Source organism: Columba livia, chromosome 9 (assembly GCF_036013475.1).
Source record: "Columba livia isolate bColLiv1 breed racing homer chromosome 9, bColLiv1.pat.W.v2, whole genome shotgun sequence".
Classification (NCBI taxonomy): Eukaryota; Metazoa; Chordata; class Aves; order Columbiformes; family Columbidae; genus Columba; species Columba livia.
Window position 1 is genome coordinate 19,909,054 of NC_088610.1, and position 22,881 is coordinate 19,931,934.

At 52.3% G+C, this 22,881-nt stretch overlaps 1 protein-coding gene across 5 annotated transcripts; it reads right to left on the bottom strand.

Annotated features, from left to right (window-relative positions):
* Positions 1-3,203: 3,203 nt before the first annotated feature.
* On the bottom strand, positions 3,204-22,881 carry LOC110358132 (maestro heat-like repeat-containing protein family member 7). 5 transcript variants are annotated; one of them, XM_065074155.1, is made up of 24 exons: positions 12,789-22,881; positions 12,555-12,673; positions 12,316-12,407; positions 12,008-12,151; positions 11,633-11,712; positions 11,260-11,368; positions 11,049-11,135; positions 10,440-10,544; positions 9,958-10,141; positions 9,570-9,679; positions 8,496-8,645; positions 8,147-8,301; positions 7,879-8,020; positions 7,570-7,748; positions 7,344-7,481; positions 7,039-7,153; positions 6,634-6,771; positions 5,909-6,097; positions 5,292-5,447; positions 4,971-5,072; positions 4,552-4,654; positions 4,256-4,309; positions 3,896-3,989; positions 3,204-3,763 (listed from the first exon to the last, which is right to left on the bottom strand). In XM_065074155.1, the coding sequence occupies exons 2-23, from the start codon at positions 12,670-12,672 to the stop codon at positions 3,928-3,930; spliced, it is 2,712 nt and encodes a 903-aa protein (XP_064930227.1). In that variant the 5' UTR covers position 12,673; positions 12,789-22,881; the 3' UTR covers positions 3,204-3,763; positions 3,896-3,927. The 5 variants fall into 5 exon arrangements, with proteins under 5 accessions (XP_064930227.1, XP_064930226.1, XP_021142024.1 ...); XM_065074154.1 differs by having other exon boundaries at positions 3,204-3,989; XM_021286349.2 differs by having other exon boundaries at positions 3,204-3,334; positions 12,555-22,881.

Here is a 22,881-nt window from a genome sequence, read left to right on the forward strand (position 1 = left end):
AGACGGACGAACCGCCGGGAACGGGACAAACGGACCGAGCTGGGAGCGCTGGGAATCAAACTGAGCGTGGGACAGAACTTGTTCTGCGGCAGAGTGAGGGACGAGCGCTCCCGGGAGCTGCTTCACGCACACACACCACACACTTTGATTTTACTCCCGGACCTTGCAAACATAAACCAAAACCCCACTGCCTGACCAACGCCTCCTGCAGTTAATTCGTTTGTTGCCCTCAAGCCAATTTCCACCAGACACATGTAAATAGTGTACTTTTCTGTTTATTGGTAAAAACTGATACTTAAATGTGTTTTATTTGAAACCTTTCCAGAAAGTACAACAATATCCTTATTATATATCTGAATCTTTTACAATTATTTTCTGCATTTAATAGAAAACTTATTATCAAGGAACATACTCCATGTTCTAGGTTTTGACAATAAATCATTAATATTAATGATATTTTTAAAAATTATTACCTCCAAAGAAGGGACCTTAGATGATGGGGTTGCCAGAAATACAATGCAGTATTACGATATTAATAATTAAAAAAGAAGTGAGATTTATTTGAAAGTTCTCTGAGTAGCCATTGCACAATGTTTGTAAAGATCTTAATTTTATTAATAGATCTGCTCAGATGAAAAGGCTAAAATGAGAAAATAATACTAAAAGCTAGGAATCCTATTTAGGGAACATATGATCTCAATTTTCTATATGTAGCTGCCACACATTTGAAACAGACTATGCCGAACACTAATATAGTAATTATTTTAAAACATTATTGGTGGGAGGGAATCACATTTGGCCTTTCATTGAAACACAAAGAACCAGAATATTGAAAAACATGCCTTCTAGCGAATGTCCTTCTGACACGGCGGTGACAGCAGACGTGGTGCTGAGCTGTGCTCACACACGCAGACACGCAGCAACAGCTCAGGTGCGAACGAGACTGGTGCGCCTGGACACGTGAACTGCAAGGTCAGCTTTGTTTTGCCCTCGCTGTTGTAACACGAGAGGCCCTTTGGTGACAGTGACTCGCAGGGTGACTTCTGCAGGTTCAGGACTCTCCCCCCATGTTCATTGGGATGTGAACTCCAAATGTGTCTTGAGATATGCCTTGAGATGGCACTAAGGATTAGTCATTCCATCAGTTTCTCAGGGATGGAGGTGAGGCTGACCGGTCTATAGTTACCCAGGTCCTCCTTCTTGCCCTTTTTGAAGTCTGGAGTGACATTTGCTTTCCTCCAGGCCTCAGACACCTCTCCCATTTCCCAAGACTTGGAAAAGATGATGGAGAGTGGTCCAGAAACAGTATGACCAGCAGGCCCAGGGCAGTAATCGTCCCCCCATACTTGGCGCTGGTGGGGCTGCACCTCAAATCCTGGGGTCAGTTTTGGGCCCCTCATGGCAAGACCTTGGGGTGCTGGAGTAAGTTCAGAGAAGGGCAATGGAGCTGGGGAAGGGTCTGGAGCACAAGTGCGACGGGAGCAGCTGAGGGACCTGGCGGGGTTCAGCCTGGAGAACAGGAGACTGAGGTGACAGGGACATTGAAGTAGGAGGCTGTTAGTCTTTAGGGAATTATAGCTTTTGCGGTACAGATGTGCAACAAGCACCACGTTTCCTGGAACTTCACACTTGCCCTGCAGGTGCTCACCTGCCCAGAAAGGGGGCGGGGGAGGGGAGGTTCCCGGTTGTAATAAATACAAGTGGAACAGCTGCCCAGGGCAGGGCTGGAGTCACCAGCCCTGAAGGGGTTGAACAGATGCGCAGACAAGGCTCTAAGGGACAGCGGTGAGTGCCACAGCTGGGGTAGCGGTTGGACGGGTAGCAGCAGCAACGGCTGATCCTGGGGTTCTTTCCCCACAAAAATGACTCCCTGATTCCCGCCACCCCACACACACGTGGTGGGACAGGGAACACAGCTCCGGCCACTGGTATTCCCTCAAGATGGGCAAATTTGAGCTGGGTCCAAGGTCACGTTCGTGGTCAATGCAGTCTGTGCCATGGCTCACTCTTTCCACAACACGCACCAGGTGCTGTGTCCCAACACCACCAAGCTCTGCGATGCCATGAAGCCCATCAATGGCAAAAGGTTCCACAAGGACTTTATGCTCAATGTCAATTTTGATATTGAGTCCAGAGATGGAGATGGGGTTTCACTCTGCCCTTACACTGAGCCATGTTACATGTCACCTGCATTGAGCCCTGGGCCACAATCCCCTGCACTGAGCTATGGTGAACATTGCCCTTGTCCCTTGCACTGAGCCATGGTGAACGCCCCCCCATCACCTGCAACGAGCCATGGTGCATGTCCCTCTAAATCACCTGCACTGAGCCATGGTGAGTGTCCCCCAGCCCTTGGCCTGAGCTGTAGCACACATCACACATCCCTTGCACTGAGCTGTAGTGCACATTCCCCATTCCCTGCACCGAGCTGCAGTGCAAGCCCCCCAACCTTGTCCTTGCCCTGAGCCCTGGTGTAAATCCCACCCCCTCGCCACCCACACTGAGCCCTTGAGCTCATCCCCTGCCCCTGGCACTTGGCCATGATGCACAACCCACCTCACAACTCACACTTTGCTCACACCAAGCCCTGTGCCAGCACACGCTGTCCGTGCCCCTGCCACATCACCCACCACTGCTCTCGCCCCACCACGTACCCACTTTCCCCTGTCACCCCCTCTGCCAAGCTGTGCCATATGTCACCCTTCCCACAGCGCTTTGCACAGTTTCACCGTTTCCTCCTCGGTTTTGGCCCCAGGAAAGCTGCCAAGCACTGCTGGGCTGGGCCCAAGCCCCCTCCATCCCACCCCTTGCTGGCTGTAGTGCTTCTCACCCCTTCACGGGAGACAGGGCAGGAGCGGGGCCAACACCCACTGCCCCACCAGCCCCTGCAGAGCCCAGGCCAGGGAGTAACAGGACCCATATAATCAAGCCCAAGTTTTTAAGAGTAAATTTTGCTGTGAGCAAGAATGTGATTTTTTTTTTTGGTAACTTATATAAATAAAATGGGTTTATTTTTTTCAAAAAAAAGGACTCTTCCAGAGCTCAGGTCTGGCTGAGTGTGAGAGAGGCGCAGAGTCTCGCAGAGGGCAGACCCACATCATGATACAGGGACCAGCAGGGTTGGGTGGGCCACACAGCATCCTCTGCTGATGTCCTGCCAGCCACAGGAAGGTTATCGCACAAAGGACACAGGGCACAGCTCCAGAAACAGGATTTAATGACCCAGCTACAGGGCCTAGGAATCATCAGGGGCTTTGAGGCTGCAACCGTCTGCTTCAGGGGGATGATGCAGTTGCTGGTTTTGGCTTCTTTGATTCTCCACCACCATCCAAGCCTGTAGATGACAGCCATGGGGGTCACCCTTTATAACTGAGTGTGATCTTATGCGGTACGGAATACTCCTTGGCTAGTTTTGGGTCAGTCTCCTAGCTGTGTCACACCCCCAGCTACCCGTGGAAGTTAACCCTATCTCAGTCAACCCAGCACAGTCAGTGATGGGTTAATGATACAGCAATGACAGGTAACCAGCGCACTTCCCAAGGGAGAAGCAGTCAAGAGTGTCACCATGACACCCAGAGCATCCTGGAGATGGCTGCACCGCTCTCCCATCTGGAGATCACTCAATGGCGATGGCTCCACAGAGGGCTGCATTGTGTGCTGTGATCTTTTACCATTGCTCCTCTGACTTCCAACGTCCCTAGGCACCAGCGGCTGCAGGGCTGGTGGGGATGGGTGGTGCAGGCAGGAGGGAGAGCTGCCCGTCCTGTCAGGGACACAGAGGGGACAATGCTGCTGGAGCCAGAGCGTCAGTGGCTTTGGAGCTCCCAGACTCGACCATATCATCCTGAGGCAGCGCAGGTTCCTCAGATGGTGGGGAGCAGAAAAAGTGATTTACCCCAGCATGGCCTTGGAGAGAACGCTTCAGCTTCACCTTGGGCTCCAGCACTGGCTTGGACTTTTCCTTCCCTCTTTAATTGCCCCTTCAAGGACTGTGGGGACAAAGAGCAGAGGTGAGGTGACAGTACTGTGTGGCCTCCAGGCAGGGCATATGACACCCTGTGACTCCCACAGTCCGGAGGGAGCACGGGGGTGGGTGGTTTGGCTGGAGGCTTCTGGTCAGGAATAACCCACCTCCAGAAACCCCCCCTCTTCCCATAGACATGCTGGGAGCAGAGCTCCCCTCTCCCATGCTTGGGGAGGGGGGGGAGGGGGCTCCACAGTGGGGTCCTTCCTCCTCCCCACTGCCTTCACTCACCCTCTGTGATGTACTCCTGCACCTTCCGATCACCTGTCTGCCATTTGATGAGCCCTAGGGGGACACAGCGCATCGGGGACCCCACTGTTGGGGATCCCCCCACCCAGCCCGTCTGGCCACAGAGCTGCCCAGGAAGGGCAGACCCTGGGGTGCAGCATAGGGGAGGGGAGAGGTGAGCCTGCTGCCACCACACCTGTGCAGGCAGGGGTGGGAGGGGGAGAACTGGTGCCCCATCGCTCCTGTGCAGGGACATGGGGACCCCAGGAGAGGATGGAACCCTGGGGCTCAAGGCTCACCGATGAACCTGACAGCCTCCTGCCGCAGGGGCTCCTGGGGGCTTTTCAAGTACAACTGGCTCATGCGCACATAGTTCCTGTAGTTGTGCTCTTCCTTGGACAGCTGAAGAGAGAAGGGCACCAGGCAGGTGCTGAGCTGCCCCTGGTCGGGCCCTACCCTCGCCCAGGACCACCTTCCTTCCCCCCAGCAGGACATTCCCAGCCCCCCGCTGTGCAGGGTCTGGAGGGAGCAGAGGGCTCCCTGGGTTGTCATCCTGGTTGCAAGGTCGCCTTTGAGACCCTGGGGGCAAGGACAGCCTGGAGCAGAATCTGCTGTGGGAGGGTGCGTGTTCCCATGGGGTACAGCCCTCCATCCCCAGCACGGGACACGGGACAGCGCTGGCCCAGGGCCAGATGTGGGACATTAGGACTGTGCTTACCAGGAGCTCACTGATCCTCCATGCCTGCACAGTCTTGGCCAGCTTCTGCAGCTCTTCCCACTTCAGGAACCGGCCAGCACGGCAGAGGGCTTCCTGGGCAGCCTGGCGAGCAGCAGAGATGCCACCATCACCACCGGGGGCACGCAACCCTATGTCACCCAACTTGGCAGGGCTCACAGCCTGTCCCAGCCCGTGTAGGGAAGATGCACCAGCTGGGGACTGATGCTGCCGGATGCAGCTAGACCTTATGGTGACACACACTGGAAGGGTGCAGTGCCATCATTGCCCTGCCCAAAGGACCAGTCAGGTTGGGAATCCCACCTGGGCCACGTTCCTGTCCTGGTCGTACAGGTGGAAGAGCAGTGGCAGCAGGCTGTCCCACACCTCCTGTCTCATCATCTTCTTTTCAGCACCCACCACGAGCTCCATCGTGTTTTGGAAGAACTGGATGGAGAGCTCCCGCACGATGACTGACTCCTGGGGGAGAAGGTAAGAAGACCTCAGCCCCAAGCCCATGGTGAGCAAGGGGCTGACATGGACGTAAACATCGCCAAAATGACTGCAGGCAGCCCTGCTCCAAAAGGGAGGGAACTGCAGTGTGCAGAAGGTCTGCCCGGGGCGGGCTGGGTACCCTGGGGTTGGGGGCTAGAGAGGGAGACCCTGCGGGGAGGGCTGGGGGATGCTGCCGGGGCAGGATGCACGTCAGCAGGGCTCAGCGTGCCTGCCGTCATCTGCCACCGCTGTCCCCACACAGAAGGAAGGCCAAGCTGGGATGAGTCCACGCAGGTGGTTTGGGATGCAGCACAGAGCCACCAAAGGCAGCAGTGAGGTCTGGGGGCTGTGGGGCAAAGCATCCCCCTGAACAGCACAAGGGCTGTGGCGGGAGGCACGAATGGAGTGGCCCAAGGAGGAGGCACAGGGCTCTGCACCAGCCTTACATTGTCAAAGAGCAGCCGGAGCGTGGGAGCCAGCTGCAGGACGGTGAGGCTGGTTGCCGCCCCCTCCAGCATCCGCAGCATGTTGCTGAGCACACACAGGGCCATGGCGCTGGCATTGCTGGCAGCATCGTTATCAGTATCCTGCAGCAGCTCTGCGATATGCGGCAGAAGGACGAGGGTTTTCTTTGCCTGCATGAGACACACCATCTCTTTTTCATAAAACAGCAACCAATTACAGGGGGGAAAACCCTCTCTGCAAGCACTGGCCTTCCTGCTGGCTTCTCAGAGTAAGGTCCCATCAAGCAGGGCTCACCACCATGGTGGTGGGAAGAGCAGGGTGCAGAGGGGAAGGATGGATGGCACTGGCTCCTTGCCAGCCCCTCAGCTGCCCCCTTCTCCACCAGACCCCCTGGGCAAGCTGCTGGGCAACCAGCACTGCCTCGAAAGCTGCCTGAGCTGCCAGCAGCCCCCACCACAGCTGCTGCATTTCACCCTGCAGCTCAGCATCCCCTGGCCAGGCTCTGCAGACCCCACGCTCACATCCCTGATGGGATGTGCTGGCAGCAGGGGTCTGTTCCTGCAGGCATTGATGCCTCCCTCCTTTCAGGGCACAGGGCCAGGCAGGCAGGAGAGCTCGCAGCAGCCAGCACAGTTCCTCGTGCCCAGAAAAGCACCAGCCACTGCATCACCCACTGCTCCACCCTGGACCGCTGTCCCCTCCTCACCATGCTGGGCTTCGCCAGGAGCTTGAAGATTCCCCTGAGTGCCAGGCTAGGCATATCCAGGCACTTGCTCTGCAGACACCTGGGGAAGATTGTCAGTGCACAGTCCAGGTCTCCTGTTAGGTCAGAGCAGTCCAGCATCTGCAACACAGGCAGCAGGAGCTGGCGTGACACAGTGCTGGCTCTGCCCATCAGCTCAGGGCAAGGATGCTGGAGCAAAGCCCAGCCTGGATGGAGGCAGCAGGGCTTGTGGAGAACCTCCATGCCCCATACCACACTGCACCGCTTGCTTGCCTGCTCCTGCATGGTAGCAGCTGGAGCGCACCCGCCAGCCCAGCTCCCCAGTCAGTGGTGGGCACGGGAAAGCCAAGTGTCTGAGGAAGCTTGGAACGGTGCCATTAGGCTCACCTCAACAAAGACAACCATGGCCACCATCTCCCAGCCAGAGTACTGCACGCTGAGGAGCTCTACCAGATGGCAGAAGATCTTGGAGAGCAGGGTTTTTTCAACATTCACCATCTCTCTGGCAGGGGGTAGGAGACACCATCAGGCCTGAGGCAGCCAGGCACACCTCTTTGGGGTTTGCACCAGGCTGGACATCACCAGTCTGCAGCAATTTCTCCAAGCAGTGGGGACCCCCCTGCCATCAACCCCAAGGGATGGGGTGGCATGGGATGCCCAGTCCCCCAGGAGTGGGGAAAAGGGGCTCTTACCTGGCCACGATGCCCACACCCATGAGGTGTCCCTGGGGGCTGAGCAGGGCATCCCAGCCACCCTGCACCTCAATGGCCAGCACCTGGCTCTCCAAGCCCATGCTGCAGAGCAGCATTCTCAAGACCTGCACCGCAGACCTGCACAAGGAGAAATGCCCAGCTTGCACCAGGACCCCCAGCTTGGATCCGGGTGGTTGGCAAGGATGGGATGACAGGGATGCAGCACCTGATGGGACTGAGCTGAGCCTCTGGGTCCTGCACCCAGAAGATCTGCACCTCCTCTTGCGTCAACTCCTCAGTGAATGACACTTGGCACAGCAGTGCCAGGAAAAGCTGGGGAAAAATCTCCCGGGCCTCAGCCTGGAAGGTGGGCTCTGGGAAGATCTTGCTTATCATCCGTGCTGCCTGCAGAAGACACACAGAAACTGAAATGTTCCTGTGCCCCTGGGGAAATCGAGGCTTGAGGTGGGCAGGGAAGGGAAGCAGTGGCCCCAGAGAGCTGAGAGCAGCCCTGGAGGCTCATCCAGCAACCCACAGCCAGGGAGAGGATGCGCGGGTCATCTGAGGTGGTCATCTTGTGCCACGACTTGTTCCTCAGCCTGTTGAGCAGGTCCTGCAGCACCTTCTTTGCACTCTGGGGCTCAGAGACAATTGCCTTCCACATGACCACGGCAACGCTGTGGGGACGTGGGGCTATATCAGCGGGTATGCTCTGGAAGATGGCTGGGCTGAAGGCCATCAGGAGAGTCATGGGGGCCCTCTCCCAGTGTGAGAGGTGCCCCAAAGGCTGGAGGGCCCCATACCAGGTGCATGTTGGGGAGCACTGCAGCAGGCTGGCCACCACCTCTCTGGGGTGCTCATCCATCAGGCTCTGTAGGGCTTTGTTCAGGCTCTCAGAGGCCAGCTCTTCTGTGATGGAGGGCAGGTCCCTGTAAATGGCCCCCACAATGTTCTGCACCTGGAGGGGAGACATCGGTGGGAGCGGGGGTGTCAGCAGGGCGAGCATGGCTATTTCCCCAGTTCCTACTGGGAGCTGCTTCTGTCCCCATTGCAGTCTGCCAGCTTGAGATGCACCAGCCAGGCGTGGAGCTGGAGGAGGAACCATCCCCTAGTGGGCTGGAACATTGGTCGTGCCACCCATGGGCTACTTACCTGCTCTGAGTAGAAGGCAGAGCCACTCACAAGGGTTTCCACCATGTAGGCAGCCAGGCTGATACTGTGGTCACTCTGGCTTCTCATGTTCTTGATGGCTATGAGAATGATGTTTGCCCGGCTAGAGGGCTGGAGGTATTTTGTAAAAAGCTGCAGGATGAAGAAGAGGAGGGGAGATTTGTCACCTGGAACGTCACCCAGACCATCTTGGCTGTGCAATGAGAGTGAGACACACATCCAGGCTGCACTGGGGAGGAGACTGATGCTGGGGTCAGGGTCCCGCAGGGAAGCCAAGCTTGCTGTGGGCCTTTGCCTAGCCCCTGCTCAGAAACAGAGTGAGCCCCTCTCATGCCCATGCATCATAGAATCATAGAATAGTTTGAGTTGGAAGGCACCTTCACAACTCACCTAGTCCAACCCCCTGACATGAGCTGGGACACCTTCACCCAGATCAGGTGGCCTTGAGTGTCTCCAGGGATGGGGCATCCACCACCTCTCTGGGCAAGCTGTTCCAGTATTACAGAATCACATAATTGACTGGGTTGGAAAAGACCTCAGACATCATCGAGTCCAACCCTTGGTCCAACTCCAGTCCGTTTACCAGATCATGGCACTAAGTGCCATGTCCAATCTCAGTTTAAAAACCTCCAGGGACTGTGAGTCCAGCACCTCCCTGGGCAGCCATTCCAATGCCTGACCACTCTCTCTGCAAAGAATTGCTTTCTAATCTCCAGCCTAAATTTCTCCTGGCAGAGTTTAAGTCCATGGCCCCTTGTCCTATTGCTAACTGCCTGGGAGAAGAGACCAGTCTGCACCTGGCTAGAACTGCCCTTCAGGTAGTTCTAGAGAGTGATGAGCTCACCTCTAAGCCTCCTCTTCTCCAGACTAAACAACCCCAGCTCCCTCAGCCTCTCCCCATAGGTCTTGTGTTCAAGTCCCTTCACCAGTCTTGTTGCTCTTCTCTGGACCCACTCATATATTGTACCACTCTCATTAGAAAAAGTTGTTTCTTCATGTCAGATGTCCCCTCACTCATGCTGATGCCCCTGGCCAGGAGCCAAAGGCACATCTTACCTTAAAGCTTTCTCTAGCATAGGTGTTTAGCCAAAGCTGGTGGGAATGTCTCTCTTGCCAGTGCTCCAGGTGCTGCTGCTCCTCTGAATTATCCAACTGAGGCCATCTGCCTGTGAAGGAGCAAAAGCAGGGTGCTCAGAGAGGGGGTGCAGAGCTGGAGGTGCAGTCTGAAACCATTGGGCAGAAAAGTCACTGGCAAAGAAAGAGGGCACCCAGACACATCTGGGGAGCAGACACCAAGGGAGGGTCCTGGCCTATGGCAAGCCAGGGCAAGGGAAAATGGCTTTTCAGGCTGCAGGGAGGCAGGTTTGATCAGGCTTTCTCTCAGCAAGGAGAGTGGCCCCTGGCTGCCCATGCCTGGAGGGACCCAGCCTGACATTTCTCTTACGTTTCTGCACCAGGATGAATTTGTGCAGGTGAAAGAGAGCTTGTGCAGCCTTCTCACAGGTCCTCTGGTTCTTGCAGGTGCAGCAGAGGGTGAGGTGCCCCACCAGCCTCCCCAGCATGGGAAACTGCTGTGCCTCAGAGCACTGATGTGGCAACGTTTTCCTTTGGATGGAGCAGTGGCATATCTGGGGGAAGAGAGACAGCGCAGGCACAAGGTGAGCCTGGGCAGCAGCCGAGCCCCACCTGCTCCCAGAGCAGCCAAGCAGCAGCCCAGAGCAGGGCAGGGCTGCTGGAGCCAGGTTTCCGCCTGTGCCTGGGGCAGCCCTGCCCTGCTCTAGCAGAGAGTGTGGAGAGGACAGGGGCAGGGCAAAGCCTCCCACTCCTGTCCTCCAGCTGACGGGGTACCCAGCTTCCCTGGAATGTGCTGAGGCTCAGGGGCACAGGGAAGGGGGACTGGGGCTGCCCAGAGCAGGAGCCCAGTACCTGTATCAGGGGATGGGTGCTGATGAATTCGAACAGACTGGCAATCTGCGCCACAGCCCGCTCCTGTGCCTCTGTTGTCTGGGAAATGGCGAAGGGCAGCAGGAGCTAGGAGGGAAGGAGAAAAACTGCTGCTGTGCAAGGGAGGTGGCATGGCACAGCACGTCACAGCCAAGCTTGCTGTGGGGCAGTGCCTGGGATGTGGCATATGTCTCTCTTGCCCCTCACAGCAACCTGCTGTGGCCAGGCAGGTCACTGTATCCTGCTGCTGCCTCTGCTGCCTTCCGCTTCACCCTGAAAAAACGTCCCTGCACCCCAACCCAAGCACCCCAAGGCTTTGGGGTGACCACCTTCCTGGAAATCCATGATCAGGGCTCTGGGATATGGCCCACGGTGGAGCCAGAGGGTGAAAGCCCCAGGGCTGCACTCCCCTTGGCACACAGGCAGGTCCACCTGTGGTCAGCTGGGGCACGAGAAGGGGCTCTGGCAGCAGCTGGGAGGCACGGCAGGGAAGGAGGGATGTTTCCTGCCTCTGTCCTTTCACCAGGCACTGAGGGGGCACCGCTCAAGCAAAAGGTCACTGCCTGTGGGGGTCCTGTGCCAAGCTCAGACCTCCAGGATGTTCTGCAGCTCCTGGAAGCCGAGGTTGCCAGCACTGGACACCAGCACTTTCAGCATGTTGTCCATCATGGCCAGGGTCTGCAAGGGGGACAGAGTCTTGGGGGCAGCCCTGGCAGCCTGGTGGGGGCCAGCTATGGCCATGCAGTGCCCAGGAAAGGGCATGGGGGTTGGAAAGCTCCCCATGGTTCTCCCCATGGCATACCTGGGTGCAGATGGACTCCTCGGTGGCCTTCTGTGGAGGCAGGTGGAAGATGCTGCCAAAGCAGACTTGGAGGAGGCTGCTCTTGTCCTCTTGAAGCAGCCTCACTTCACTGCAGGGACAGCGAGGTGCTCTTCAAACCCAGCAAGGGGGAGGCAGGCACCAGGGTTGGAGAACTGGCCTGATCCCCATGCTGCGGGGGCATCTCAGCCTCCCATGACACTGACACTCGCCTTCAGGGCAAAACCCTGCAGAACCCCCTGCCCTGCTGTTTGCCTCCCTCTTGGAGCCAGGACTGGGGATGCCCCTACCTGGGACTGGTACCATTGGTGCCACCCAGCACCGGGGAGGCCAAGCTCCGGCCTGGGGCAGGTACCTCATGCAGGAGATGGCCAACATGGCTTGCTGCCACACCAACATGCTCAGCTGGTCAGGGGGATCCTCTCGCACCAGCTCCTGGGGACCAGAGTAGGGTGGGTCGGGTTGCGATGGGGCAGTCTCCCTCATCCAGCAAGAACTTGCAGGGCTGGCAGAGCCTGGGAGCGCCCATCCAGGCACCCTCTCCCCACCCAGCACACAGTGGTCCCAAGCCCCATGGTGGGAAGAGCTATGTCTATCTCAGAGCCACACGAGCTGGCCAAGGGACCTGCAAACGTCCTTGGCTCCAAGTCCTGGCTCTAGCCCGGCCACCCCCCAGCCCGGCCATGCCCTCTCCCGCCCCCAGGGCTGTGCCCATGGCCGTTCCCCTCACCACAATCATCTCTACCATCTCCTCCTGGCAGAAGTACAGCTTGGCCCACTCCGTGGATTCCAGGGTGCACATGCCAATGTTTTGGCTGAGGGTGCTGCAGATGGTTATGATGGAGTCCAGGAACTTCATCTTCTGGTCCTCTTGCTACCAGCCAGGGAAAGTGCAGATGGACAGGACAAACAAAATCAGGGATGAGAAACGGCTGGGGAGGGCCCAGCACAGCCCCTGGCACCTTGTGAGCATGGGATGAGGACAGAAAGATCGGCCAGGAGACATGGGTGCAGCCTCATAAAAATGGCCCCAGATACCTTTGGTCGGTTCTTGAGGAACGCCTGGATGGTGTTCAGGGGGTCTTCCTTCCTGGGCACAGCCCAGGTGGGCCCAGAGACAGTAGGCAGAGCTGCGGGGCAGGCAGGGGGCAACAGCTGACCCACCCCTCTGCCCAGTTCCCAGGGATGTCACCAGCCCTGGCTCAAGGCCAGGACACCGGTGTCCCCTGTGCTGGGACAGGGCAGGCAGTCCCTGCCTGCAGCGCCTGCACACTCACCCGCCGGCAGCGGCTGCACCTTCCATGAGTCTTCGGGCTCGGGACTGGACCTGGGAGCTCGGGTCTTGCTGGGCTCCACCCAGGCCAGACTGGGGGTGTTGGGGGATCTCTCCGCCATCCTGTGGGAGGGAGGGATGCGCGAAAGCGGAGAGGGGCACCCCACACCATGTGGGGCTGTCCTGCCAGGCCAGCGAGGCAGAGGTGGCTGCATCCAGGGGGGCTTCTCACTCCCACCTGTGAGGACAAGCTGAGAGAGCTGGTTCAGCCTGCGGCGGAAATTACTGCGGCTTTTCAGTACTTAAAAGGAACCTATAAGAAGGATGGCGACAGACTTTTTAGTAGAACCAGTTGCAACAGGACAAGGGGTGATGGTTTTAAACTAAAGGAGGAGAGATTCAGGCTGGACATGAGGAAGACATTTTTTACAATGAGGGCGGTAAAATACTGGTCCAGAGAGGTGGTGGATGAACCATCCCTGGAGACATTCAAGGCCAGGCTGAATGGGGCTCTGACTAATTATATATATATATATATATATATATATATATATATATATATACAAAATTGACCATATTACCATATTATATTATTCATATTATTATAGTAATATATTAATTTTATATACTTTATATTAACATAATAAATAATATATTAATATTTAAACAATCCAACTTAAATAATTAAGTGGGTTTAGGGAGGCCTCCTCTCAAAAGGCAACAAAATGCCCCTCCCGACTTTAAATACAGTAATTTACACAATTACTTAAACAATTATTTAAATTATTTGAACAATTAATAATGTAAACAAGCAGCTCTATGAGCCTCAAAACCGCCCAAAATGCTCCAAAAAACTCAAACTCAATTAAAATAAAACCTCATAAATCCCCACTTAAATATAATAATTCAATTAACAAGCAGCTAAAATAAAAAGCCGAGTTTGGACTCGCAATCCTGGGAAACAGACTCAAATCTCCCCCCGTGCTTGAAATATTAATCTATTTAATAAATTCAGTGTCAACGAGTAGATTCTAAAAGCTTTAAAGTCACAAATCGGCCCCTCAAACTTTAAATGCATTAAATAAACCTTTTTAAAAGCCGATTTAGACCCAAACAGCCCCAAAATGGCACCTCCCAGCTTTAAATAATTCAAGCAATTCAGCAACTTCAGGAGCCTCAAACCGCCCGAAACCCCCGAATAAAGCCCCAAAGAGCCATTCAAAATAGTTATTTACATCAATGCGGTAAAAACGAAAACCGGATTTGGACTCAAAATCTGGGCAAACAGCCCCAACTCCCCCCATCTAAATATTAACTTGTTTCATCATTTAGCTTTCAATAAATATATTTTTCAATCTTTGAAAAGCAGCAATGAGCCGCAAAGTGGATCTCAAACTGTAAATACCTTAAACGAACATTTTAAAAGCTGAAACAAAACCCTGAAACAAAACACTTTAAACCATTCAGCGGCTTCAGGAGCCTCAAACCACCCAAAACCCCGAACTCGGTAAAATAAAACCGCAAAAAGCCCCATTGAAGTACAGGAGTTTAAATGAATCAGCCGGTTTTAAAAAATTCGGCTTCAAAACCCCCGGAAAAACCAAATCCCCCCGGCTTTAAACTACTCAATAAGGAGTTCCCAATAAACAGTTGTTTAAAGTTTTAAAGGCACGGATCAGCCCCAAAGTGGGATCCTCAACTTTAAATACGTTCAATCACCCTTTAAAACCCGAATTCAACCCAAAATGGCCCCTCCCAACTTTAAGTACAATAATTTCAACATTAAGTTTAATAAATCAAACTATTAAATTTTAGGAGCCTCAAACCCACCCAAAACATTCCAAATAAAACCCCAAATAAATCCTTTAATCACAATAAATAAGGGCTTAAATATAATAATATAATATATAATATAATATAATAAATATAATAATAATAATAATAATAATAATAATAATAATAATAATAATAATAATAATAATAATAATAATAATTTTGACTCAAAATCCCGGGAAAAAGCCTCAAATCTCCCCCTGAGCTTTCAACATTAATTCTCCTGATAAGATGTCAATAAACAGATTTTAAAGGTGTCATTTGGCACAGATCGGCACCCAAAAATATCTAAAAAAATCATTTAAAAGCCAAACTCGACCCAAACCACCCCCGATTCCCGAGAAAAGCCCCAAACCGGCTCCTCCCACTTTAAACGCAACAGTTTTAACAGTTTTAACAGTTTTAACAGTTTTAACAGTTTTAACAGTTTAAAGTGGCTTCAGGAGCCTCAATTCCTGCCCCACCCCAATCCACAAACCCGCAGCTTTAAACCCCCAATTTCAACCAAAATCCACAAATACACCCAAGCCTGCCGGTCACTCATTAACACGCCGAGCCCAAATCAACACCCGAACGATAATTAATGCCCTAACTGGCCCCAGTAACTGATTCCAACCCCGTTCCCGCGGCTCTCGGGGGTCCCTGCGGGTCCCGCAGGGGGCGCTGATCAGCCGGATCCACAGCGCTGGCGAGCGCGCGGAGCCGCTGCTGTCGCCACGTGCCTGGACCTGCACCACCCCCTCTATCACCTCGTTGTCCCGCCCTCCGCCCGCCCTACGGCCAATGGGCAAGCCGTTCATCTCAGCCGCGCTTGCCAATCAGCACCTCGTTGGGCGAACGTAAGCGGGAAGGCAGCAACCAATCAGCGCCTTCCTCCCCTCCGCGTCGCGTTGACCAATCAGCACCTTTCCCACTCCCTCAGAGAAAGCTGCGAGGTGGTGAGCCCATGGGCGGCTTTCGCGCCGGGCGCCGGCAGCCAACCGGTGGGAGGCAGCAGCGGCTGCCGCGATTGAGGAGGAGGGGCAGCTGGGTGTGGCCCCACCCACAGGGGGTAGGGTCAGTGTGAAGGGGCGGGGACTGTGGGAGGCCACGCCCACAGGGAGCCCCGCCTGGGGTGGAGGGTGGAGCCTCTATGCTCTGCACTGTGGGAGGAGCCTGTACAAGCCTCACCCCTTGACAGCCCACTCGGGGTGGGGATTGTGTGGGGTACGCCCAGAATTGCAACCCCAGAAGAAAAAGGAGCTGAATGTCATGGCTCCTCATGAGACGGGACTGGAGAAACAGAGACGATGCAAGTGCAAGAAGCCTCTGCAAGACCTAAAAACTTCAAGATGCTGAGAAGTGCCAGCCCATTAAACTGGATGGGTAGAGAGCAGAGCTGCTGACACAGCCCAGAACGACACTATAAAACACAACTGACTGCAAACATCCAAGGCGCAAGAACCATCCGTACTTTCAGCTCATTACGCTTCATCAGCTGTATATCGCAATCAGAGTTGTTGGTGTAATTATACCAGTCCCAAGGTATCTAAGGCCACCAACATCCCTTTGAAATTCCCCCCAGGAATATCTTTAATTTGTGGCCATAGAGCCTGGCATGAGATTCCTTCCCCCATAAAAGGAGGGCCCATGTTCTTTAGGGAGGTTAACCTTGTTACCTTCAAACACATCAACCATTTAAATGCATAAAAGAGGAAAAAGAATTCATGCCTTTGCCAAAGATTTTATGGATAACATAGAATTCTGGGGAACGGGTAAAACTGTATTGGCCTCTATTTTTGCGCCCAGAGTTGCAGTAGCAATTATATTTCCAGGGCAGAACGAGATGGCATGAAAAAAAGAAAGCAAGAAGAGAAAAAAAAAAGGCATCTCATTATTATTATTAGTAGTAGTAGTAGTAGTATCATTCATATATGAATACATATATAAAAACATACATATAATAAAGATAAAAATATGCCAAAATTTAAACATATAAAAATGTGTATAAATATATATATAAATATACAACATACAGAAATAGAGAGAGAGAGAAATGTATATATATAATTGCATCTGTTTGCCTAAAAATCGCCCCGAGGCGATTTGCATGTTTGGCGCGGAGTTCTCTTCCTATTCCGCCCCATATACTTCTATTTCTATTCTAGTTCTGGTTCATTTCTCTTTCTGTTTCTTTTCTATTCCTCTTTTTCTCCCGGCGGCTCGTTCGACCCCCGTCCCCGCCCCTTTCCGGCGGTCACGGCCCCGCCCGCAGCGGCAGCGCGGCACGGCACGGGCAGAGGGCGCCGCTCCCCAGCTGCAGTACCGGGCTGTGCCCACCAGACGGCAGCACCGAGAGCGGTCCTGCAGCGCCCCCCGGGTCCCGCAGCGCGGGCGCTTTTTGTCAGCCCCCCTGTCACAAGCAGTTCCGAGAAATGTTTGTTCATTAAAGCTCCTGGAGATGTTTGTTTGAGTTCTGAGAAGTGTTTGTATGCTTACTTGCTTTGTCCTGCTTGATGTATTTACCTAACAAGGAGATGTTTGTTTGGGTTCTTACTTGCTTTGTCCTGCTTGATGTATTTACCTAACAAGGAGACAGTTGTTTGAGTTCTTACTTGCTTTGTTCTGCTTGATGTATTTACCTCATAAGTAACCAAAGTTAGGCCATTGAAACTGGCTACACAGCAGTCAACCTCACATGATGCAAGGCACACCGTGAGCTGCACCACAGTACGAGCCTTCAACATGAGTGAAAAGTTACACCTGGAAGCTGTGGACCAGAGATGGACTATAAAACCCAGAGAACTGAATTAGCTGTGTGCGTGTGCCGCAAGGGAGACTGAGGTCCCTAGGCCGTACCCAGCGCTGTCTTTGCTTATTGCTTGATTAGAAATAAAACTTTTGTTACTTACAAGACTAAGTCAAAATTTATTACACCCCGGCCCTTTTTCTTGACCCGCGGGCAGCCTGAGCTGCCCTGAACGTGCTTTCCCAGAGCCGCGCAGGTGGCAGACACACGTACCGACACACATTTCCCCAAGCCTGAGCGTAGCCAGGATTCCCTTCCTCGCCCTGGAACGATCAGGGAGGCTAGGCAAAGGGAAGGAGAGGCCAAAAACAAGGACAAGAAGCGGGACAGAGACGGTGGGGGAAAATCCTAGGATGAGCAGCAGGAGAGACAGAGGAAGGAGAAGCGGGCGCCGGACCGCGGGACAGGGAGCGGGGCAGGCCGACAGAGAAACAAAAACAAAGAGGGAGCGGGACAGAGAAACGAGGGGAAAGTCAAGGAGAAGGGCAGAGAAACAGGAACGGGGGTGGGCAGGGAGCAGGACTGAGAGAAGGAGCGAGGAAGGGGAAAAAGTATGGGGGGCAGAACGCAGGCAGAGAAAAAAGGACGAGGAGCAGGACAAAGGGGCAGGAGAGGAAAAAAATAGCAATGGGCTGCAGGACAGAGACGGAGCAATTACAAAAAAAAAAAAAACAGAAAGACTTAAGTTTTCCTTGGCTCAAGATTTCACTCGAATTCTGAGCAGCACTAAAGGTGGTGCTTCATTCCACTTCAAATTAGCTTCTTGACAAAGCTTATTTAACTGCTGTTTCACTATATGTTTAGTTTTCTTTTCTACCTGCCCACTTGCTTAAGGCTTGTAGGGAGTTTGCAACTGCCCATGCGTCTCTAATGCTGTGCAACAAAATGTGGCCTCTATCAGAGTGTACCCCAAATCGGGGTATGAGTTCATTTAACAAAGCTTTAGTTACTTTTCTGACTTTACTAGCTTGGCAGGGGAATGCTTCTGGCCAGCCTGAAACGGGACCTGTTAACACCAGCAAATACCGATACCCCTCTTTTCTAGGGAGTTTGGAGAAATCAATTTCCCAGTGTTGTCCTGGTACATTTCCCTTTTCCAATTGTTCTTATTTGTACCCCATTTACAGTACTAAGATTGTTTTCCAGACATATTTCACATTGCTGGGTCACTTGTTTCTAAATAGTATATAGATTCACTCTTACCTTTTAATCAAATCTTGGTATAGAGCATCAGCTCACTAATTAGTTTTGTTGTATTCTAATACAATTTCCCATAACACACTACAAGGAATAGTTTCCTGATGTTGGTTTGAGGAGGCAGCCATTAGCTTCATATCTGTCTCTGTCTTTTTAGAAGCTTGTCTAGCAGTATAATCTGTAATCTGCCAATTTATTCTTTTTCCCGGCAGTTCGTTTGAGCCCTCGGGTGCTCCATATGTATATGTATATGTATTTCATCTTTGTATTATATTTAATCTTTATATAGCATTCAATGTTTCTATAATAAATATGTAAACTTTTCCCACTAATCTGTGTCTGCCGTTAATATCTTTTCCTCTCTTAGACTTCATCACTCCTGGCAGTTGTGGGTTTTTATTTCCCCTCACCTGCTTCCCTTCTCTCCTGTCACTCTCTCCATCCCCGTTCCCATTTTAACTCCTCGACCTCTTCCAGCTCCCACCACTGGGGCACTTTGGGTTTAGTTACTGAAGCTGCTGGGAGGCAGCTGCTGTTTCTCTCAGGGATTCTGCTCCAAGTTCACACAAAGAAAAAACGGTTTGAGAATTTCCATCTTTTTCCCCATTGTCTCCATCACGACATTTTTTGCTCCTGGCCTCACAACCATGACCCTGTTGAGTTTTTTCAACCCACTGCACACAACAGACATGTTGGAGTTCACATCCCAGTGGACACAGCGGAGGGAGTCCTGAACCAGCCCAAAGTCACACCCAGAATCCCTGAGCCATAGCCGTAGCCTTTGTCACCAAAGGGCCTCTCATGTTACAACAGCAAAGGCAAATCCAAGATGACCCTGAATTTAAGCTGCCTCTTGCTTTTTTTTTCTTTTTTTTTAACAATTAAACTACCCAGGGAGACAAAACACAACAATACAACCTTAATCCGTTTCCCTCAGATAAATACTGTAAGTGCAGCAGGAATTTCACATTGCCATACTGAGGGTAAAAGAGCAATTCTCCCACCTTAAAAAAGCACAGACACAGTTGTCAGGTTATGGTGACAGCTTTAGAAACCATGATCTGCACCAGCCCTGCCTGTGACCTTTCTGTGAGCAGTTGCCTTTGCAGTCGAACTTCCTACTGACACTGGGGAAACCTGCTCCTAGCTTCGCGGGTCTGTCACCCCTCACTGGGCCAGTTTCCATCAGCTGGGGTTCCAGGGGTTTTACTCTGATGCTCCATAGCAGAGGAAAAACCCCACACTAAAAGGAGAAAGAAAAAAAAAGAATAAAAGAAGCCCATGATGGTTCATGAAGCAGCCGAGCAAACATCCCTGTGGGGTTCTGCTGACAGCATCTCATTTTCCAGAGCTACAGCCTCACGTGTGACCCCACACGAGACAGCTCCAGGTTTGCGACTGCGGGTGCCAAACCCACCAGAGGCTCCACAGGGACAGCCCTGCCCGAGCGGAGCCACGAGCCCGCTGCACAGGAAAGGGGAAAAATATCAGAGAAACAGAGAAGTGTTTCAAGTGGCTCCTACTGTTACAAATCACAGTTAGTTCTGAGTAGGGCAAAGCCCGGACAACACCTGCCAAGGATCTGAAAGTACAGACGGAGAACCAGCACCTGTCAGAGCTGTGGAACTGCTGGGCAACCACCGGGTCTTGCAGATGGAAATAAATGGAAAACTGTACCTACACACATACATCTACAGGGGAAAGAACAGTCAGCTTGACTGAGGCCATGTCTGCTCTGAAATGAACACATTAATTTACTTCATTACATTTTAATTCTTAATTTTTTCCCTCCTGCCCCTGAAACCGCCAAACCCCTTGTACTGTTAATAACTCGCTTCTTGAGTCAACTAAAAGAAAAAAACACACACGCACACACACACACAAAAAAAAAACCCAAACCCCAGCTCTGGTGTTGAGCAGTTTTTAATAAATTGCTACTGCTCTTCTTAGGGAAATCAAAGTTAAATAAAACTCCCCAGCGTGTCTGTCCCTTCCCTCTCCAGCCCCCAGCCCAACGTGGGGAGAACCGTGAGGAACACCAGGGGCGTTTCCAGCCAAGGTGTTCATGGAGAAACTGCTTCAGGAGGATCATGAAAGGTCAGAAGAGGAAGGGCTGGGAAAACCAGAGCTGTGCTGACAAATGTGTTGCTCCTACCCACAGTGGCACCCAACAACACGCTGGGTGCTCAGTGGTTCACACACGTCCTGCTTCTGAAGGCCATGCCGAGCGTCTTGCCAACGTCTCAAGCATCGCCGTGCTCGACGGCGCTTCAAACAGCTCAGGGTTGCCACTCATAAAGCCAGAGCTGAGGAGGAAAGGAGAGGAGCTGCCAGAGAGCAATGCCCCAGCTGCGCGTGGTGCCCGCGGCAGAGCCGAACTCATCCAAAAATGAGACAGGTTGGCTTCCCACATTAAAAAATACCCAGACAAGTTGCCTTTCCATCCTGTAATGTGCAATAACTCTATAGAGGCTGTCAAGAACAGTACAGCTGACGACACAAACATCTCTGTAGGTGGTTTTGGTTTGATAATGTCAAGCAGTTTGTAACCAGACTTTTTAAATTTAAAGTTCCTAAAAGTCCTGACACTTGGTTTTAGGGCCTAATTAAACAGGCCTGCAAACAGGTTGTCAGGCTTTGTTTTCCTGAAGGAATAAATGGAGGCACAGGGGGTGAAGCAGGACATGACATGGACTAACTCCTCCCTTTTGCAACCTCCACCCTTACTGCCAGCTCCCAGGATTTTAGGCATGCCAAGACAGCAGCTCTGGACTGGGAGGCCCTTTTAGATGTGCCAAGTTTTGAGATTTGTGGAGGGGGAGCCAGCAACAGTTTTCTATTGCCATGTGATGAAGGAGATGACCCTGCAGAGGAGCGCTGCTCCAGTGAGCTGAAGGGTTTTGGAAACCACCTTGACTCCCTTTGAAAAAACAAACCCAAATAACCCAAACACTCACTCTCAGTTTCTCCCAGTGAACGGGGTTAGAAAAAGCCTGTGAACCTACGAGGAGTAGCAGTTACACAGCCGCCTAGTTACAGCTATCCAGAAAGGTATGAACACTTGTACACCTATTAATCTCTATAAATACAGTATTCTACACAAGGAACTGTAGAAAGACGTTATTCAAGGTTGGGTTGGTTTTGTTGTTTTACAAAAGCTTGAGAGGGCTTTTGTTCAGATCTCTGCTTTTTTCTGCCAGCCTGAATCACTTGTTCTTACAAGGGGTCTGGTGGATTCCAGCACGTTTCTGCCTCTCTTAGAGTCATAAGAGACTCAGAAAAATGTTTGAGGTTAGAAAAGGTTTGAACAAGTGGGGTCACCTCTGCTGAAGTGAAGGGTGTTTAAGGTCCCACTGGGAAGCAGCCTCATCTTTTCATTCAGATACATAATTGCGCTGACTATAGACAGGGTAAAAAAAAAAGAGCAGAAACACTGACTTCCACAAAATGAGCCAGTGTGTTTATCCACAATTAACATTTCTGGGGAAGGAACCCCCTTTTGCTGGGGAACAACATGTTTGTGATTTCAGTTGCCTATTCTTTAAAACCTTTAGTAGAATAATGAAACTATTGAATCGCAAAGTGAAAACATCGCTCTAAATGACAGAAATGCTTTTTTTTCCATTTTCCAGTTACACTTGGACTGCGTAGATCCATGTTATCTATATTATCCTCTTCAATATTTCTTACTAATCAGAACATTACACACCTTCATGAGGTTCCTCTTCATGGAAGGCAGGAGCCCTAGAAAAAAATACACATACACACATATCTATGTGTGTCTAAACCCCTCCGTTGTTAAGGAAGCAGCTGGTGTGAAAACCTGATTCATGTCCCAGCGTTCCCTGCAGAACCACCTTCTTGCTTGAGGAGGAACATGGGATCTGTCTTGTGTTCCACCAAAGCTGCCTCAGCTGGGAAGCCACAGTCTGGCTGCAGCTGTGCTTGTAGCCTGTGGACTGTTGACATGCATATGGTAGAAACTGGCTTGAGGGCAACAAATTAATTAACTGCAGGAGGCACTGGTCAGGCAGTGGGGTTTTGGTTTACGTTTGCAAGGTCCAGGAGTAAAATCAAAGTGTGTGGTGCGTGTGCGTGAAGCAGCTCCCGGGAGTGCGGGGCTGGCGGAGCCGGCAGCAGCCCTGCCTGCGGACGCGGACACAGCGCCAGGTGCGGGATCAGCTGCGGGCCCTGCTGCGGGTGGGTATGAGCAAGGCTGGGCCCCGGCACCTTCCCTCCCCCGGGCATGCGGGGAACACGGGGCCGGGGGGTGGCAGCACGGAGTGCCAAGAGAAGGGTGACGAGACAGGTGAGGAGACGAGAGGAAACAGCCTCCAGTTGTGCCAGGGGAGGCTCAGGTTGGATATTGGGAACATTTCCTACCAGAAATAGTTGTTGAGGTGGTTTGAGATCCTCGTGTTGGCATGCTGGTGTCTGCAGCCGGTGCTTGTGCAGGGACCGTGTTCCTTTCTCTCTTTTTTCTCATTGCTCTTCTCCTGGCAGAGAACCATTG

Excerpts from the sequence above, each read along its gene's own strand:
- LOC110358132 (XM_021286349.2), bottom strand. The coding sequence starts at position 12,765 with ATGCAGCCACCTCTGCCTCGCTGGCCTGGCAGGACAGCCCCACATGGT. Across the intron at positions 8,646-9,569 it reads ATGCTAGAGAAAGCTTTAAG|CTTTTTACAAAATACCTCCA; the intron begins GTAAGATGTGCC and ends TTCATCCTGCAG. Across the intron at positions 5,073-5,291 it reads AGGACAGGAACGTGGCCCAG|GCTGCCCAGGAAGCCCTCTG; the intron begins GTGGGATTCCCA and ends GCTGCTCGCCAG.